At 35.0% G+C, this 19,666-nt stretch overlaps 3 protein-coding genes and 1 long non-coding RNA gene across 5 annotated transcripts in view; 1 reads left to right on the plus strand and 3 right to left on the minus strand.

Moving 5' to 3' along the window:
• On the plus strand, positions 1-18,522 carry LOC105124160 (uncharacterized). Its single transcript, XR_842010.1, has 3 exons — positions 1-1,277; positions 8,468-8,471; positions 18,511-18,522. It is a non-coding gene; the product is annotated as an uncharacterized LOC105124160 (long non-coding RNA).
• Positions 910-5,499, minus strand: LOC105124159 (endoglucanase 25-like). Its single transcript, XM_011024052.1, has 6 exons — positions 4,818-5,499; positions 4,046-4,356; positions 3,148-3,609; positions 2,052-2,187; positions 1,785-1,957; positions 910-1,690 (listed from the first exon to the last, which is right to left on the minus strand). The coding sequence occupies exons 1-6, from the start codon at positions 5,191-5,193 to the stop codon at positions 1,289-1,291; spliced, it is 1,860 nt and encodes a 619-aa protein (XP_011022354.1). The 5' UTR covers positions 5,194-5,499; the 3' UTR covers positions 910-1,288.
• LOC105124157 (ubiquinol-cytochrome-c reductase complex assembly factor 1-like) lies at positions 8,789-14,071 on the minus strand. Of its 2 annotated transcripts, none has more exons than XM_011024050.1 (7): positions 13,756-14,071; positions 13,240-13,453; positions 12,967-13,133; positions 12,354-12,478; positions 11,296-11,356; positions 10,009-10,019; positions 8,789-9,226 (listed from the first exon to the last, which is right to left on the minus strand). In XM_011024050.1, the coding sequence occupies exons 1-7, from the start codon at positions 13,939-13,941 to the stop codon at positions 8,935-8,937; spliced, it is 1,056 nt and encodes a 351-aa protein (XP_011022352.1). In that variant the 5' UTR covers positions 13,942-14,071; the 3' UTR covers positions 8,789-8,934. The 2 variants fall into 2 exon arrangements, with proteins under 2 accessions (XP_011022352.1, XP_011022353.1); XM_011024051.1 differs by having other exon boundaries at positions 9,971-10,019; positions 13,756-14,069.
• LOC105124156 (uncharacterized protein At3g06530-like) overlaps positions 15,671-19,666 on the minus strand; it is a 20,427-nt gene continuing 16,431 nt past the window's right edge. The window contains exons 35-41 of the mRNA XM_011024049.1: positions 19,552-19,649; positions 19,279-19,467; positions 18,672-19,194; positions 18,181-18,587; positions 17,289-17,547; positions 16,782-16,952; positions 15,671-16,173 (exon numbers count right to left, since the gene is read on the minus strand). Coding sequence (XP_011022351.1) covers positions 15,943-16,173; positions 16,782-16,952; positions 17,289-17,547; positions 18,181-18,587; positions 18,672-19,194; positions 19,279-19,467; positions 19,552-19,649 — 1,878 coding nt within the window. The 3' untranslated portion in view covers positions 15,671-15,942. The remainder of the gene's footprint in view (positions 16,174-16,781; positions 16,953-17,288; positions 17,548-18,180; positions 18,588-18,671; positions 19,195-19,278; positions 19,468-19,551; positions 19,650-19,666) is intronic.

Raw genomic sequence — 19,666 nt, forward strand, 5'->3', positions numbered from 1 at the left:
TGGAGAGGAAGAAAAGATACAGGTTCAGAAGCAATAACTTTTTTTATGCGCAGTGTACGATACCTGCATCATTTCGCACATTCATTTCTGCAATCAGTGGCAGTGTATGACTTTAAATTTATCTTCACTTCAGTTTCGGTTTTGGTCCAAATATGAAGTTTTTAAAAGAATAGCTTAAACATAGATAGCTGAGGATGCTCAATTTTGGAACCAAAAAAATTAAATATTGAAGGAAGAAAAACTGAACCAAAATATTTACGTAGCTCAAGTGTAAAAGATACGTACAAATGTAACAAACCTTTCCCAGTTTATGAAGAACGCGGTCAGCAAAATGGTGGCGAGAGCAAGAACAAAGCAGACAGCAGCAACCACCCATGTCGGTGTGTACTGCGGAGATATGGGCTCATCCTCCAAAGTCCGTGTTTCCTGAGAGTCTGGAAAAGGAATTTGAAAGTTGCCTGGAACATGAAAAGATTGCGAGAATGGGATAGTAGAAGTACATTCTGAGATTGGCTAAGGACTAATCAGAACTACAGAAGTTCTAGAAGGATTCTCCTGGAGTATGCATCTCACGTTCGTCACGTGAAGAAGGTTCCAATTTTGCTGTTAGCACACTTCAAAGTGGTGGCTATGGCCTCATCAGATTCTTTAACTCAATAGCAGATCAATGTCAATGAACACTGATTATCTCGTTTTTAGTAGAAGCTACATACGGCAGATGCCGCACATATACTGAAATAGTCTTCTTCGAAGCATAAATTTGATTGCACACTGGGGGGAAGAGACAAATTCACAGGGCATTGGTCATGGAAATCATCAAAATGACGTGGGCAACACTTGGTGGTAAATGTTCCAACCAAAACATGCACAGAATGTACAAAACTGAATCCACATATCCACGGATAACAATTAGATATGGGAATTGCAAATCCAGTAATAAGATATGTTACAACATTTAATCGAATTTATTGTTAATCAGTCTTTGAACTGTTGAATTCACATTTTTTTCCCCAAAGAATACAACGTTACATATCATACACATATACTAGGTATATCACAAAATCAGACAGACATCTCGGGTACAAAATATCAATTTCTTGATGATCGTCCAAGTTCCCAAGCACGTATACCCAGTCATCTTCACAAACTTATGCATTGTAGTCTTTCCTATGACCATCCTCCTTCCTTAAGTAGCACCATCTTTACCTCCCAAGATGTTCCAAGTCCAAACTCTATTGCAGAAAAATCATCTCACCAAGAAGCCACACAGATAATCAGCTGTGGCATCTCATGGTTTCCAAGGTGCTGGTGGTGGTGGAGGAGTTGGAAACATTGGGGGAACTGCAGAGAATATGGTGTTCTTGTCAATCCCAGTAGTTTTGTCACCAGACAAGGCCACAAGTGCTGCAACTAATCCTGCATTTCCAGCAATCGTTGGCTCTGTATAATTATAGTTGGAGCGAACATCATGGAAACCATCATGCCTGTCAGGGCCAGCAACCATGGCTCCAACAAGTGTATTTGGGTTTGGCTTCGAGGTGTCCCTCCATTTCCATCCTCCTTTACAGTTATACCTGACCTTGTTCTTAGGGATAGATGCACCTCTATGGTGGAGATGTTTTGGGTAATGATTGCCAAAACCCACAATATAGCTCATTTTACGAGGATTTTTGCCCAGGATGTAATCAATCTATCACAATAACAAAGCAAAAATGAAGTTATAAACCACCAAAATTATGAAAATATCTACTATAGAACATCAAATTAAATTGGGCTTAACATACTTGAGTCTTGGCAAAATCACGCAACACATCAGTAGAGTAGAAATTTGGTCCACAATACCATCCAGGTGTATCAGCAGCTTCAAGATAATCACTAAATAGGGTTGCTAGGAAGGCAGCGTTGACGACATACTGAAGGGGCTGCGGCCTCCCATGGTTTAACTCGATCAAGCCTCCTATAGGACATCATCAACACAGTTAGACTGGGATCCCAAAATTAATCCATCCACCTTAAACACTATCAGGCTAGTCATATGAGAGATGGTTTACCTTTTGTTCTATTAAACTTTGTGAAAATTGGCAGATACGAGCACATGATTATACTGGTCTGGTTGTGAAATGTCCTCAGTATTTCTTCATATGGATAACCAGGGCTCAAGAACAATCTTAGGCGGCTCAAAAGTAGCTATCACACATAACAAAATTTAATCATCAGGAAAGATACCATAAATTTCAAAGCTAACTAATTGCAAGCTAGCCACAATATGATTTAACAGTAAAAGTAGAAGCACAAAAATGTCAACAACACCCTAATGGGAGATTATTGTTGACAATTCAACATTTGGGCAAAATGTCAATGGCAATTCATTAGGTTTCAAACAAATGAATCGTGAAATAATCAAGAAAGTAGAAAAGAGTACAACGAAGAAAAGGCAAGAGATAAATTTACAAGTATAGATACAATTTTAGAATTTTGAAAAATAATAATACTAATAATAATAAAAGCCACATACATACCCTGGGCCAAATTTTGTTGAATATGGATAACTTGGAATAAGATATCACTTTGTTAGTAGCAAAACAAGTACTTAGAGGAGCCCATAATTCTTACTTGAGTGTCATATTTCAAGGATACGCCTAATAATTTAAGCTATTGGATTGAGATAGTTAAGCCTAATTGACCAAAAGATCCTGAGTTCAAATCGTAGGACCCCATTCTTTCTTCTATTAATAGCACAGGACCCCATTCTTTCCTCTATTAATAGCACATGGGATTGTGAACCTTTGCAAGTTTCAAGTCCAAAAAGATCTCACTTGAGAGGGTGTTTGAAAATAATATAAATTATATCTTGAGATCAAGCTTGAGTAAGGCCCCACGAATTGTTTTAAATTACTCTCTAACAAGTATCAAATAAAACCCATACATATGCATAGCTAACTTAAATTTCAGTAGCTTTCAAAATCTAGAATATATCAACTCCTAAAGAAGCTCAACATGTGTGTATATTATACAGAAACAATATAAGATATTTTAATAAATTCAAAGCAAGAATAGAGGCATCGTAAAATTAATAACATCCCAAAGGAAAGTTAATTGCATGGCTAGGTAAAGCATGATAGAATATAGATAAAAAGCTTCACTAACCTGAGCACCGGCAAGCTTGTTGTCCCAGCTAAGCACACCATAGTCTGGCCCTCCCCAAAATGCACCAGCATGCTTGGCTAAGCCAGGCATTGTAGCAAGCTGAAGATAGGAATTATTTCCAGTTGCATAATATAGCCAAGCTCCACCCCAAATAAATTCATCCCAGTAACTAGTTGAATTATAGAAAATGGCGGCTTCTGAACCACCTGCACTGTATCTACCTCGCTGGTCCCTCGAAAATTTAAAGAGAGTTTTGGCACCATGAACAAGCTTCTGAGAGTACGCCTTGTTATCTTTGAAAACGATAGATGCAGAAGCTAAGGCAGCAGCCATTTCTGCAGCAAGATCAGAGCAGGAGCTGCATTCAGTTACAGGTCTGTCGTAATCAATGTCCTCAGGACGCATCCAGCAATAATGATCGTTTGGAGTGGTACTCCCACCAGAAGTATCCCCCGAGCCAACCTGTCAGGGAGTGGAAATCAAAATGTCAGGCCATATACCATACAGAAGATCCACAAACAAAGATAACAAAAATAATTTGATGACTGGCACGCATTGTTTTAAGCATCTTAAACTAATTAACTAACAAGATTATAATGCGATGATGGCCAATGCAGTAGCTATAAACAATCTCCACTTTAGCATTCAAGGATAAGCAGGAAATTTTCTATGCATAAGCAGAAGTTGATTTTTCAAGGAGAAACCATCAGACAAGAACTTGCTCAGTAAGTTAGAAAGATTGAGAAAAGCCCTAACCTCCATGAAGTGCACCAAGCAAGATAATGTTTTCTTTGCAAAATCAAGCATCATCAACATTAAAGTGAACGCGAGTTATGAAATAAATTCAGTCCAGATACATTACATCTATGTTTATATAAAATGAGAGAAGTTAATTCACCTGTGCAACTATTCTGTCGATGGTATCAGCAGTACTATTAAATGTCTTCAGAAAGTAGTCAGCTCCCCACTTTATAAGTTCTTTGACATGGTTAAGCTCACCAGCAGCTTCATATTTCGCACTATATTCTATAACACTCCAGCTCAACATTGTCATCGCAAAAGAAGCAGGGAAGTGAAACTTGATGGCATCCCCAGCATCATAATATCCACCCACCAGATCTTTGTAAAAACTACCTTGTTTACCTTTCCCATCGCTCAAACACGAGCTTCCCCTCCATGACACGTTATTATGTTTGGGAAGCTTTCCCGCTGCAATTTTCCATCAAAATACACAAACATAAACAAAATCAAGATTATTTATTTCTTTGAATTTATGATCATTATCAATAACAGCAGCAACAGTAACCGAAATTAATGATCTGAATCCGTGCAAGTTAACGATCTTCTTGAATAATTCATGATCTACGGGATCACATTCAAACTAACTAAAAAGAAAGAAAGATTGTCTACTTTCCTGAATATGGATGATCTGAATATAGTAAAATTAAGTAAATTCATGATCTGGGTTTGTTAAGATTGATGATGCATGTTCCTTAAGCAGGCATAATCCTAGACCCATTGAAAAAGCCTCTCCTCCTCCTAGCTAGGAAATGAATTTTTCTTCCAGATTTAACAAATAAATGAATTCAAGAGGCACGCAGACATCAACTAACCGAAATCAGATCAGATCAGATCAGGATTAAAAAAAAGGAAAAGGAAAAGAAACATACATCTTTGAGCATTGAAGAACATGAGTGCCTTATGCAGAGCAAGAGTGTAGTTATCAGCTGGAGCATGAGAGTGATGATGGCGAGGCACAGTTTTAACAATAAGAGTAATAAGACCAACCAATAGACCGGCAGCAACGATACTCCCAACAGTCCACACAAAGATCTTGCGACTAACAATGATACAGCCCAGATCCACATATTTCTTCTTCTTCTTTTGCTCAGCTGGACCCAGCAACCAACTCTGCTGAGTCTCATCCAATGGCCTTGACAGAGCTGCCCTGTCTAAGTCATTCAAGTTCCTGCTCCTGTCATCATCTGTTGCTGAATCTGCTGCATTTATCTCCAGGGGTCCTCCCCATGGATCTCTTCCGTACATATTCTTAAGATCTCACCCTTTCTTCTTGTATTGATTTAGTAAATTACCTTACCTTTGATTCTCCCTCAATTCAAGAAAACAAAAACAAAAAGGCAGAGAACTCGAAGCTCCACCGACACTGTATTGCCAAAAAGAAAATGCGGGCTGCGTTACTCTCTCTCTTTCTCAAGTGTGAGGAGGAGTGATGGAGCGTGGGATGCAGGAGGATCTTATGAATGGTGTCCAGCGGAGACTGATGACGGTGGAGAGTCAAGCAGTATCATATCATGTGAGAAACTTGGGTTGGGTTGGGGTTTTATTTTTATTTTTATTCCACGTTTTTGCTAACATTTTTAAGTACGGAATTATATTTATTGAATTTATTAAATGTGGTTGTGAGGGTGACCAGTCCGCTACTAGACAAGGACAGCCTGTCTGTCCACCGCTGTGTTTCTAACAGCTAAATCTGTGGTGTATTTCTTTCTTTCTCACTCTAGACAGTGGGCCCCAAAAAACCCACAAAAAGAAGAAAGTAGAGTTTGGTAATGGAATTTGCTTTCCAAGAACTTCAACCAGTTCACATGGTATTTATTAATCCATAAAATATTTTTTAATTTTTAAAAAATTATTTTTAAATAATCTAAAAAAATAAAAAATACTACTTTAAAATAAATTAAAATTTTTAAATCCTAAAAAAATAAAAAATATTACTTTAAAATAAATTAAAATTTTTAAATCTAAAAACGAACCGACTCATTAATTAAAATTATCTATATCACCTCCAATATTGGGAAAGAGAGGAGACTTCATAATTGTTTGCAAAGTGGGGATTGGTTTTGATCGTAATTTTTTAGTGTTGGTGAATGAAAAGATGCCACCCAACTAACGATGGTAAGTAACCCCAATTCCTCTCCCTGTTCTAAGCGGACAGATCACTTTTTATTTTTAATTAAAGGTGTCCGGTTTATTTTATTTACATCTCAATTAATTTTTCAGGATTTTAAGATTAATAATTAAATAAATCTTTAATAATTTTAAAATTTATAACATGTAAAATTAATAATAATTGAGCTACACCCGATAACGGGCAAACTATTCTAGTGTACAAGCAATACTATAGATAGATCTGGCCGGACATCCATGCTAATTAAAAAAATAATATTGTAGATGGATCACTGTAGCCAGTTTGATTTGCATGGATTCGAAGAAATTATCGTTTATGCACATCAACAAGTTAATTTTGTCCCCTCAAGCTGTGTAAACTGTTGATAAACTACAACAAGATGCATAATTAACTACAAATATACAAAACTGGTGGTGATTTTGAGCAATTTTTCATTCTTGGAGGAGCAATCTGCAAGAGAGAGAGGGTATGGTTTTAGATGGGGGCATCCTCCTCCTCTATCTGACCACCAGTTACCCTCTCCTTTTCTCTTCGAGAAGTCTCAACCAGAACGTTCGCCGACACTTTAAGCTATGCTTTCCTCCCTTTTCACGCCACTGCCCTCTCCTCCTTTCTTCTGTCTAGTTTGGTTGCTTTGCTTGCGTACAAAGTGTGTCCGTTACTGATATGGACTTCCGTCTATAAAATTTTTATAACGATGTCTTTTAATATAAATTATATTTTAAAATTTTATTTAATAATTTAAATTATAAAATAAAATAATTTTTTATAAGGTTTAGAATTTTGATGATAAATGATTATTAATTCCAATTATATTATTTTTATTTATTTTATAAAATTAAAAAATAAGTGAATTTCTACCAAATATAGAAAATTTTTGTTTAAAAAAATATATTATAAAATAATATAAATTATATTTTAGGATATTATTATTTTAGATTATAATTAAATTTTCAGAATCTTACATTGTCTTATTTTCACTGTAAGTAAATTTTTTTTGAATTTTAAAAATATCTATAAAAAAATTGATCTTTTTCTTTAAATTATTTGAAAATAAAAAAATAACTGTTACTCACATGGTATCCTAGACCATCGTTATCCTGTCAAGAGACGAGGCCCATTAATCATCGTGTTTCACAGCCAATCCGGGGCCCACCGAGAGAATATAACGTTAATTATTTTGGCGAATTATTAATATACTACGATATTGTTTTGACATATGTTTTTAAAAAGGAACAATTTTTGGCAAGCAGAGGAGGATGCTTGTGCTGCTGATTGTTCACTCATGCTCGCTAATGATTGTGTGTTTTTCTTTTATAAAATATGGGATTTTTAAAATAGACTAAAATCCTGCCAGCTACTACTGGTGTTCTGTCCACACAGCCACTGAATCATCATGTTCAATCTATTTGCATCGTTCAACATATTAACTCCTTCGTAAAATAATTTTTTATAAGGTTTAGAATTTTGATGATAAATGATTATTAATTCCAATTATATTATTTTTATTTATTTTATAAAATTAAAAAATAAGTGAATTTCTACCAAATATAGAAAATTTTTGTTTAAAAAAATATATTATAAAATAATATAAATTATATTTTAGGATATTATTATTTTAGATTATAATTAAATTTTCAGAATCTTACATTGTCTTATTTTCACTGTAAGTAAATTTTTTTTGAATTTTAAAAATATCTATAAAAAAATTGATCAAGATAATTTTTTTATAAGGTTTAGAATTATAAAATAATATAAATTATATTTTAGGATATTATTATTTTAGATTATAATTAAATTTTCAGAATCTTACATTGTCTTATTTTCACTGTAAGTAAATTTTTTTTGAATTTTAAAAATATCTATAAAAAAATTGATCTTTTTCTTTAAATTATTTGAAAATAAAAAAATAACTGTTACTCACATGGTATCCTAGACCATCGTTATCCTGTCAAGAGACGAGGCCCATTAATCATCGTGTTTCACAGCCAATCCGGGTCCCACCGAGAGAATATAACGTTAATTATTTTGGCGAATTATTAATATACTACGATATTGTTTTGACATATGTTTTTAAAAAGGAACAATTTTTGGCAAGCAGAGGAGGATGCTTGTGCTGCTGATTGTTCACTCATGCTCGCTAATGATTGTGTGTTTCTCTTTTATAAAATATGGGATTTTTAAAATAGACTAAAATCCTGCCAGCTACTACTGTTCTGTCCACGCAGCCACTGAATCATCATATTCAATCTATTTGCATCGTTCAACATATTAACTCCATCGATGACATTAAAACTTTAGAAAAAAAAGAATAGAATAAAATAAAATAAAACAAATCCTAGCCAATATACACCACCCAAGGAGAAAATAAAATAAAAACGTAGCACGTAGCGTTGTAAAAGATTTTTAAATATCCATTCTAAAATTAAAAAAAAAAAGTATCTTCTTAATCCCTAAACATTTTTAAATTTCTTCGTATTTAAGAACAATAATGTATTTAATGTCTTTAAACCTTTACCAAATTTTTTTCATTTGTACTCGTATTACAGCTTAATACAATTTAGTTTTCTTCAATTAAAGTGAAAACAACGCACTTTTTTTTTTGGAACTGTACTAGTTATCCAGCACTTTTCTTTTTTGGTACCTGCTGTTTTCAGAAAACTCTCCAAAGATTTCCTTTCCTATCTTGTGTGAAAAAGATGAAAAAAAAAAAAATGGAAAGAAATTCTTCTTTTCTTTTGATATCCACGTTACACATCATTAGTAACCTCACAATTCTAGTTCTTTTTATTTCAAAGATATCGAAATACAGAGACTTCACCATGAATATTTAGCTAAACGGTAGCTTCTACGCAGGATTAAGATCCCATCTTATATATGAAATGCATTCGTTCTAAAATTATTAACGAGTAACAAAAATCAGCGATAAAGGTGATGAAATAATCAACTTCAACATGGCTTTCATAGCTTCTGCCTTGTAATGCTTGAGATGCGCTAAAAACATCCTTTGTTTCTTTCCACAAAAACTTCTTGTAACACCAGAATCTCCAACAGGACTTCCCTGGCCTCTTCCATTTTATCTTCTTGCATGAGATGACAGGTTCTCCAAGGATGTGAACATGAAATTCCCAGAAAACATTGCTTCTTTGTCTGCTCAATCAATTTAACAACTTAGTCAAAAGGCACAGAGAGAAAAATATGTTACAAATACAAACCCCCATTCCACTAGTTTACCGCGAATCTTAATAGGATCACATTCAAAAACTGGGATGTACAAGCCCCCGACAAAAGATGTGACAAGAAATTGCATTTGCATTTATATTTATATTAGAATTAAAATAAATCAAAAGTTCACAAACTACGATGCTGAAACAACATGCAAGTTGGAGGGCCTATGGTTCACCTGGTGTATGACAATAAAAGTAACACAGCTTTTGAACAAAGCGCCAATCGTGGTCAAAGCTAGTCACCTGGTGTATGACAATAAAGGTAACACAGCTTTTGAACAAAGCGCCAATCCAATATATCCAAATGGATTGATGAGAACTGTGAATGTGTGCGTGTCGAGCATGCTTGTGATACCAAAATTATTTGGAGGTTCTCAAGAGTTCAAACTATGCCAAGCCGATGCTCAACTTAGCGAACCACTGAGTATATCAGCAGTTTCAAGATTCTTGCAAACAAAAGTAAACTTTTTTGGCAATCTAGAGTTAGCATGAAAATCCATCCCTCTTTCCTGAAAAATTTTCCATCTTCCCAGGCATGTTTCTCACCAAATATTTAATTTGGCCAACACATGTTCTTCCATATAGCAAAGCACATAAATTAACTTTATGATCTATAATATGCCCCAACAAAATGACATAAGTAATCAAATCATATCAGTGAAAGTACCAGTTAAGGAAAGACAACTAGCTTCATGGCGCACATACCTGGCCATTGCCTGCAGTTATCAACAAATTAATTAGTTTCTCTTTGCATTCATTGAAAAAATAAAAACCTTCAGATAAAGATTTTAAAAGAAAATGTTGTACAAATAGAGCTTCTCGTACAAATGAACTCTTTCATAACCATCATTTTATACTGATGGACGTGTGCCAAAATGCTGGGCAAAGTATGGTCCAGGATAGATGACAACAACTCATTCAATAAACTGAAAAATCTGGATTTTAACCCAGGCATTGCATAAAATTGTTGTTCAAATCAATATATGAATAATGTGAAGAGGGGAAAATATCTTGATAATTTTATTTGATGGAATAGGAAAAAAATAGAATTTATTACACCTTAATGCATAGAGAATCAGAGTATAAAGACACTGATATTGTTAGTAAATTACTAAATACAATTTTTGTACTTTAAATTTCATATTGACTTTACCAATGTTCAGTTCTTTCTAAATTTATCTGGTAAGTTCTAGCAATTCAAATCTGAAAGTATACTTTCTTTTCAATAAAATTTTTATAAAAATAAGACATAAATATATATATTTTTAAAAAGAACAACAGAACTCGATCCATTGCTTAGCATGCCATTATTTAGCTCTCACATTCATGATCATGCACAGTAAGCTAATTTTTATTAAAAAATTTGTTAATAATAAAGAGTAAATTACACATTTGAAGAAGAATTATTTATTAAAAATAATTGATGATTCAATGCTTTGATTATTTTTTTAAACAAATCAATAGGATTTAATATTAGTACAGTAACAAGCTGTTTAATACTAAACTTTCAAAAGGAGATAAATGTTAAATTACATGTAAATTGTATTGCGTAGAAAAAAATAAAAAATAAAAATAAATATATGCCTTCAATACATTAACTATTTTACGATAAGAAAAACTCATAATTATACTACTAATTAATGCCTTTAGACGGTTTTAGAATAATATTTATGATAAAGCTACCAGGATATTATGGCTTTGTTTATGCTACCCTAAGGTGTTTTGATGAAAAGAGAAAGAATTAAGTAATCTCTTCTCATGCTCCCATGCTTTTGATGGTAGCCTTCTATTTCTTATTATTACTTTGAATTATATTTCACCATACTTCATTCCCATAGTGATAAACAACTTTGACAGTCACAAATATGGAAAATCACTACTTATGGTTGTTTGGTGGCTTCTATTCTCAAGGAATACCTAAAAACTCAGGGCAAGAAAATCACACAATTCATCTAGTCTTATCACAATGAAAGAGCAGAGATGAGAATATGCCTGGATAGCCTGTGATGCAGTATCATCTGGCTCAGTTGTACCATCATCTGAAAAGACATTCCTGCGAGACACAGCTCAAATGCATTAATTATCATCACCTTTCTTCATCTTGAGTCTTTTTTATGCTTTAATATATATATATATAAATATTGCATATTACCTAATCCAAGCACATTCATTTTTCATAGTTTACATTCATATAAAAATCGGTCTCTTAGGAGGAAAATATTCAAACATAAAGCCTAATAGTTTTCTGAACTTGAAAAGCAGGAATTGATTCTTTCTGCTCACATAAGGGATGAAAGAGGTCATCTTGTGTGTGGCATTACTAGACATTTCTCTTCTTTATAAAAGAGTTAAACCTTATCCATCTTGGAAAGTTGATAACAATTAACCAAAGCACTACAAAAAATTAAAGACCCAAATATGAAAATATAATAATAAAGAGCTCCTCGTCCTTAGGTAATATCTTTTCCCAGCGACCAGTTCATTTTTTAAACTATTGACCACTACAAGTCATTGTTTGTTGACAGGAAGAAGAAAACAAAACTTCCAAAATATAGGGATACTTTTCCACAAATTACCATTAAAATTAGTCCCATTCTGACCTCAAACATAAGCAGTATCCTAACCAGATAGTAGTACTTTCAAAATAAAGAATACTTTTCCCCAAATTATCATCAATCACCACCAGTATCAAACTCGTGAGAAAAAACTAAGGCCATGAAGCTGATTAACATAAGGTGCAAGTACCAAACACAAGGGGCAAGGAGGTAGTCGGGACATTGTTTAGAACAGCTTGAGCTCAGCACAAGTTACAGCACCCTGGCCAAAGATCAACCCAGTCTAGACTCAAACATAAGCAGTATCATAAACAATTGGAATGCATAATATTGAGATGATTTGAGGATCTCTCGAATGGCCATTTACAAATTACAAGATTTTCATTGGAAGATAGAAACATAAGGATTCTAGCACAGAACATACCCAAGTCATTCTACAATACTATTGATAATTTTCAATGAAAAGCCTTCACCAAGTTCTGATGGCGGTCTTACCTCCATATCACCTTTGGAAGCTCATCCGGTTTAGCCTCAGGAAGCATGGCAGCGTCATAAGCAACAATATTTCCATATAATATTTTCTCCAATTCTTTCATCCATTTGGTCAGAAGCAAGTTAACCTGCCATTACAAATGGGCATAAACAACGAGCAGAAGGGTTTTGATTACTTCATGAGTCATTTGCATTAACAGTCACCCATAACCCAAAAACCACAACCATAGGCAGAGCTTCCCATCCTACACGTTGAAGGGCAATGTATGAAAAGCAGTAAATAACTTTGGGTTTTACTTAGGAACTGGAGTGGCATTCTAACAATGGGACACGTAGTGACATGGTCTCCACTTTCAAAAGCATGCACAATTCAGAACAATTTTGTGTGGTTTTCACTGCATAGGAGAAGATGACATCAAGGATCTAGTAGCATATGATGACTGATGGTTACTTTGACCATCAGATGACAGAAAGCAAAAGGCTTATTTACTCATGTTTTCAACATGAAATTTCTGAAAGTTTCATAAGATAGCCAGGTAAAAAGATAATCTTTCGAGGCAACAGGATAACATTAACAATGCAATGATATGAAACGCAAATTAAATAGACACTGTACCCCTGCTTTAGATACTCTCAGCTCCACATCATGATTGTAAATCTCGTATATGTATTGCCCGAATTCAACACCTTCTTTTCCCTCTTGTTTCAATCTACGTAAGCAAAGCCACATGTGGAGCACAAGCAATGAGAATGTCATCTTAAATGTCTTCTCCAAGTTGAATACTGCATGAAAAAAGGAGGATAGTAAATTCTATACACCACATAATTGAAATGTATAGCCCGAATTCTAAATGTCTTAAAGTAAACAAGAGCATGAGAATTTTCTCACCTTCATAAATGGCAGGTCTATCTACTTGTGACACAATTCGTCGGTACACCACATTAGCTCCTCGAATAGACTTACTTTGTTTACTATAAAATAGCAACAACTTGAGCACAAAACGCCTAATTCCCTCATACTCTGGCTCTTCGATTCTGAGTGGAGAGTCCGCAGCCAAAGCCAAAGAACAAGGCTTAGACCGAAACATTTTATCCAAATTCACCTGTTTAAGAAAAACAACACATCAATCCCCATCAATACGCTAACTTGATATCATTCACAATAACTTCAATCCCGCAGCCCCATTTTCATTCTTGTATCATTTGAACTGGATAGAAATCAATCGTGAACAAAATCAAAACTTTTCTTGACATTAGCAAAGATGCAAACGTTACCAAGTGAAACGCACGCCCAAATCAAATACAATACACAAAAACCCATGATCACAAAATCATAAAAAGCTTAAGACGGTCAACAAATTAAAGGAAACCCAAAAATGGGTTAGCATTAGAATCTCATACATACCACTGAATTGCTTGGGAAAACCTTCTGTGACGAGAGAATTGGAGAAGCTGCCATTGCTGCCGCTGTGGCAGCCTTGGCATAGCTTTGGTGTGAAATAAGTTTAAAGGCAGCATCTTTACTGTTGTTGTTGTTTCTGAGTTGATGAAAGAAATGAGAAGAAGCTGCTCTGCTGCATCTTGCTAACATTTTTTAGCTCCTTTCCTCTGTATGAACCAATTAACTTTCTTTTGATTTTTCTTTTGATACTTTTCCGAGTATCTGTGTTTTTTTTTTTTTTTTTGTTCGATTTCAGCGCTGTTACTAAACTGTTTAGTCTAAACGGCCTAATTCATTCATAAACCCTTCCAAGATAAGAGATCAAAGGTGGACCCAACGCTACCATGGTTGAAAACGGCAGCATGTTGTATTTGGGCTGTAAAGGGGTATTTTGTCACAAGCAAAGTTTACTAAACTAATCCGGTCCATGACGTAGTAAGAAACGCTGGCTAAACGGTATCATTTTAAGTTTTTATTATTATTATTAAAATGATATTGCATGAAAGAATTTTTTTTATGTCAAACCGGTTTTTAACTCATTTGAGTTAAACTATGATCTTGACTAGGTCACTGGAATCCTAGTATCTATTCTTAAATAGCTTTGGAACTATACTATTGCTTGCTTTAAAATGAAGCACGCTATATGTCAAGTTAATTTATTTTTTTTTAATGTAAAAAAATATTAAAGTTTTGCTAACATGTTTTTTAGCTACAATATTTTTTTAACATGAATTCAAAATTTAAATACTGAGACTATATATTGAATAATTTATTTTTTAAATACAAATACAATGACATATTATATTAAGACATGTTATTTATTTTTTTGAGTCCAAACATTTTTTTTTTTAAATCTATATTAACAAAAAGTTTTGAACTGTTACATAGCACGATACCAGTCTACTGCAATACCAATTAACTTTAGTGGTAAATAACTTTCACTCTGAAAAGGAAAAAAAAAAACTAGAGAAGATGGAGATGGTTGCAGGCACAAGTCAAAATGGTTTCAACACTGATGATTACTAGCGATAGGTAAGTATTGTTATCAGTAGTGGAGCACTGTTGATTACTCGCATGAATGAAGTGAGTAATTCTGGGCTTAGCCTTGAAGTTAGCATGGTATCCACCATTAACAAAAATCTTGCTGCGCCACCTAGGCTCCACGAATTCGCATTCGGCACCCTGCTAAAAATGAAGCCGGAAAAAAAGAAACAAAAAAAGACGAGGTGTAACTAAAAAGTATGGAGTGCAATCTTGGATATCTATCGTTTACTGTGTTCGATGACTTTCCCGGGTTGGCCTTAAGTAGGCATGGAAAGGAATGCTTAAGATGAAACTGTTATTTCCTTATTTATTAGAAGTTAAGAACGAGTACTCATTATGAAGTGAGTTGTTGTCTACTTTGGGAAGTAATAGCTTACAAAAACAATCACTATTTTGATATGTTTTTAAATAAAAAACACAATTCCAAACGCTAAACCTGTATTAGTTTCAAGTTTCAATTTGAAATTTGAAAGCTACAACTACTTTTTCAGTGAAATAAAATTGCAGATAGTTACAAAAAAGTAGCGTGATTCAATTGGATTTTTTTAAAAGTTAAAAGAGCTCATCCATTTGTCGATGCCCTTACGAAAGAGTTCAGTCTACTTAAGGCACAGCTAAATTGTCGGCCTAGCCGTCAAGTCCTGAAACTCCCATCAGTTCAGATTTCTTAAGCTGTATATCACGTTATAGATATGGCGACATTCAAATAGAAGCAGAATAAAACTTTCAATACAATGGCAGTTAAGCATTTCTCACTACTGGTAAGACCTGAATACTGCAGGAAACCATCACTGGGCAACTCATGGCAAAACTTTCCTCAGCCACTGTATTTCCATATTTTAAAAGACATGAAAAGAATTGCTTCCATATATAATAGCAATGCTGTTTGTACAGCGATACAGACAAGTATCCATGGCTTGATAACAAATTTCTTGCACCCCAAGTACTCAACACCATGGCTCTGTAGACTAAGCAAAAGATTAAGCTGGATGGGTGACCTAAATCTTCTATAAATTCAAAATTGTGATGTGCCCTTTCCCTCGAAACATAACATTACATACATTAGCTCAGCATAACTATATCGTATTGGGCACTGAATAAGCAAAATCAGAGATATTGCTGAAGACTTTCACCACTCATGGACTCCATTTCCTTTAGAACATCCTGGGCCAGAGATTTAACAGGTAACTCCAAGTCCTCGAGCAATTCACCAAGGAATGGGATGGTTTCAGGCAGGAAGACCAAATATTCTTCTTTCAGGTTATCCATAAGATATTTAACAATTCTCAGTCCTAGAATTCGAGATCGTATCTTGTCACTCCGAGTTTGCAACAATACCTGCAAAGTGACAGCAAATTTGGTTCTCATTGCTTGCTTGAAGAATTTAAATAGGCAACTCTGAATTGAATGGAAGACATAAGAAAGGAGTAAATATATCTCTGATGAGGGAGGGAAGGAGGGGAGGTTGGCTCAGATTCTCAGGTGGGTATAAAAACATGTGAGCAGGTCAGAGAACGAGGTTCATGCAAGGTTGGAAGCAAGTAAAAGACATGAAAATAAAACCATAGCCCATTAATAGCTTTACCTCTTTGAGCAAACACTAAAATAAAACTACAACAATTGATCTGTTTTACTCGATTTATTCAGCAATCCAGAACAGGAAAAACTTGCAAAAAATTAATTGGAAACAAGATTAGATAACTGTAAAAAAGAACTACTGGCAACTGCATTTTTCTTTCATTGGTAACGAATGAACTCCTAGATCCCTCATACTTCAGAATATTGCTTGTATGCATATAGAGGCATATTTCCATTGGATCAGATGATTAAGGCCAAAACTCATCTTGCATTTAGCATGTCAACAGATAAACATCCAATTTGAGGCCCACCCCAGAGGATTGACACAAATGCATGCAAAGAAAGAAAAAAACAGTTCTAGAGATCACCTCATGGTTCAGGGGCTTCCAAAGAAGATCAGTTCCTGCAGTAACTGCCATTTGACCTATACAAACTATCAACAATTCATCAACTTCGTTAACTGATGGGATACTTGGATGCTCTTCCAGTAATGCTGGTGGTTCGACTATAAGCTGTGATACAATGGGTTTCAACAGAACCTACAGATTCATGCAGGTATAAACCAGTTAAAAAATGACAGTGAAGGAATGGATGCAAAAATAATTCAGTCCTTGAAAGAAATTTTTGTTGATGCATAGATGAAGGGGGATAGTACCACATTACAGTCTCACATTCAAATTACTTTGGGTACTTGATTCAACAAGAAACAAGTCCGAGTTGACAAGATGATATAATTAAAATTGAAACATAAATAATAAATTTGCTTGAACCATAATATGTTATAAAATAGGTAAATCTATTTGCGTATTGAGAATAACAAAGTACAAGTGAAAAAGTTGCACAAACAAAGGATAGAGATTTAATGATTTGCTAACCTGAAATTTTGACGAATCAAGAAACTTCCGGCTCCCAGTGTCGAACAAAAAGCATTTATGTAAAGCTGAAATAACCAAGGCCCTGAGATGCCAGCTTTTAAGTGTTAGGACACTGTTCTCTTTTATATCACTTCCAGCTTCCTGAATCTTAGCTTTCTTTTTCTTTTGAATCAAACCAGCACCTTTAGGCTTTACAATATTGGTAAGATACCGAACACAACCCTCTAGCAAGTACTCAAAGTAAGTAATGAACAGAGACCTGCAATTGAGATGACATTATTTAGGTGTTTGCTTCAACATCTCTTTTATAGAAAACTGGTATTCTGATACAACAAATCCTCAATCCCAACCTAATTAATTGGGTGCTGAGACATCAAAACAAGTAGAAAATTTGCATATCTCATAATAGCATTTTTAATTAATATGCACTTATAGAACACATTCAGAGCTTGACTCAAGTAAGTTATATTTCCTTAGCATGCAATAACCAAACAAAAGAGTCCTAAAAGTTCCCTAATGTTTAGATGGCCAAACATCCAAGACCAGGACCGATTCACTATAACACTAGCTGATAAAACAACGAACTTGTTGCAGAGTCATACAAATCCATCCAGGCAGGTGCATGTTTACGATTACAGTAAACATTAGGAATGATTTTAGCATGAAGTTGGATTAAAAAACACATGAAAACATGTCAAGATGTCATATGAGTTGTTGACCTGGAATGATTATAATTTAGAGCACAAATATTGATTGACAAAGTAGAGATCCATGGCTCAAAGTTCAGCTACCAACAGACAAAAATAATACAAGACCAAGAGTAAGACTAAGAAATCCATGTCAAGACTGAAAGTGAAAAAAGCCTGAATAAAACATGTATATATTGACTCACCGATGATTCTCAGCAAGTTTGTTTACCAGACCATAGAAAGATATGGCCCTATCTATAACATTGTCCTTACTGTCATTTTCTTCCACATATGACTCAGCCCATTCAATACTTCTAATAAAGAGCGGTTTAAACATGGTCTCTGTAAGTTTCATTGTCAGAGCAACCATTGAATTGACAATGCTTTTCTCAACTAGATCAATATTTTGAATTGAAACAGGATGTTGACGACGAAGATCAAGAGCGCGCAAGCAGAGGTCAAAAATGGTTTCATTATAACCACCAACAGATGATCTGTCCATTGTACCAACTAAGCTTCCAAGCATTTCAAAGAAAACTGCCAAACTTGAATCCCCAGCCTCCACGGTATCGGGATACATCTTCAACAACGGTGGAAGAGCAAGTCGAACCTGCATGGAAAAAATCAGTATTGATGTTACTTGAGCAACAACAGATCATAATTCACATTAATATCTGAGTTTGTCAAATCTTACAGGGATCTTCTCAGTAAGCAGCTTCCGTACTGCATCAGCTTTCTGTCTCAGTTTCATTTTTGATCCTGATGTGTACTCGGGACCATGCACCACGAGTCGTATAATATCTTCAAGATATGGATTTAGGAAACCACCCAGCTTGTCCACAACAGCTTCTAAAGCAAAAAGAATAGAGAGCATAAGAGATTCTTCAGGAAGAGACAACACAGCAGAGAATTTGCTAGAAGTTTTTATCATGTTCTCCATTATTTGAGGAAGCTGAACAAACGCTCTTGGCCCAAGAGCATCGACTAGAGCACCAGTTGTTCGAAGGCAGCTAGAAGAAATAGCCAAGTTGTTCGAACAAATGCCTTTTGTGACAGATGGAAGGCACATGCTGAAGACAGAATAATTAGAAGAAAATCTATGGGCCAAAACTTCCAGTGTAGAAACTGCTGACAGTTTCAAGGAGGTATCTGAGTCATCCATTGTATCATCAATTAGCCGAGCAATTTCCAAACACATCTGCTGAAAAGAGTCAAGGGTACTCCCATCCACATGGGACCAATCAGTAATTGAACTTGCAATGGAATCTCTTCTTCCCTTGTGCTGCTGAAAAGAGTCAAGGGTACTCCCATCCACATGGGACCAATCAGTAATTGAACTTGCAATGGAATCTCTTCTTCCCTTGTGCTGCTGAAAAGAGTCAAGGGTACTCCCATCCACATGGGACCAATCAGTAATTGAACTTGCAATGGAATCTCTTCTTCCCTTGTGCTGCTGAAAAGAGTCAAGGGTACTCCCATCCACATGGGACCAATCAGTAATTGAACTTGCAATGGAATCTCTTCTTCCCTTGTGCTGCTGAAAAGAGTCAAGGGTACTCCCATCCACATGGGACCAATCAGTAATTGAACTTGCAATGGAATCTCTTCTTCCCTTGTGTTTTGTTTTAATTGACTCACGCTTCTTCAATGTATCAGAAAGAAGCCCAAGAGCCTGATTGCAAGCACAGT

Source organism: Populus euphratica, unplaced genomic scaffold (genome assembly GCF_000495115.2).
Source record: "Populus euphratica unplaced genomic scaffold, PopEup_1.0 scaffold4.1, whole genome shotgun sequence".
Taxonomy (NCBI): domain Eukaryota; kingdom Viridiplantae; phylum Streptophyta; class Magnoliopsida; order Malpighiales; family Salicaceae; genus Populus; species Populus euphratica.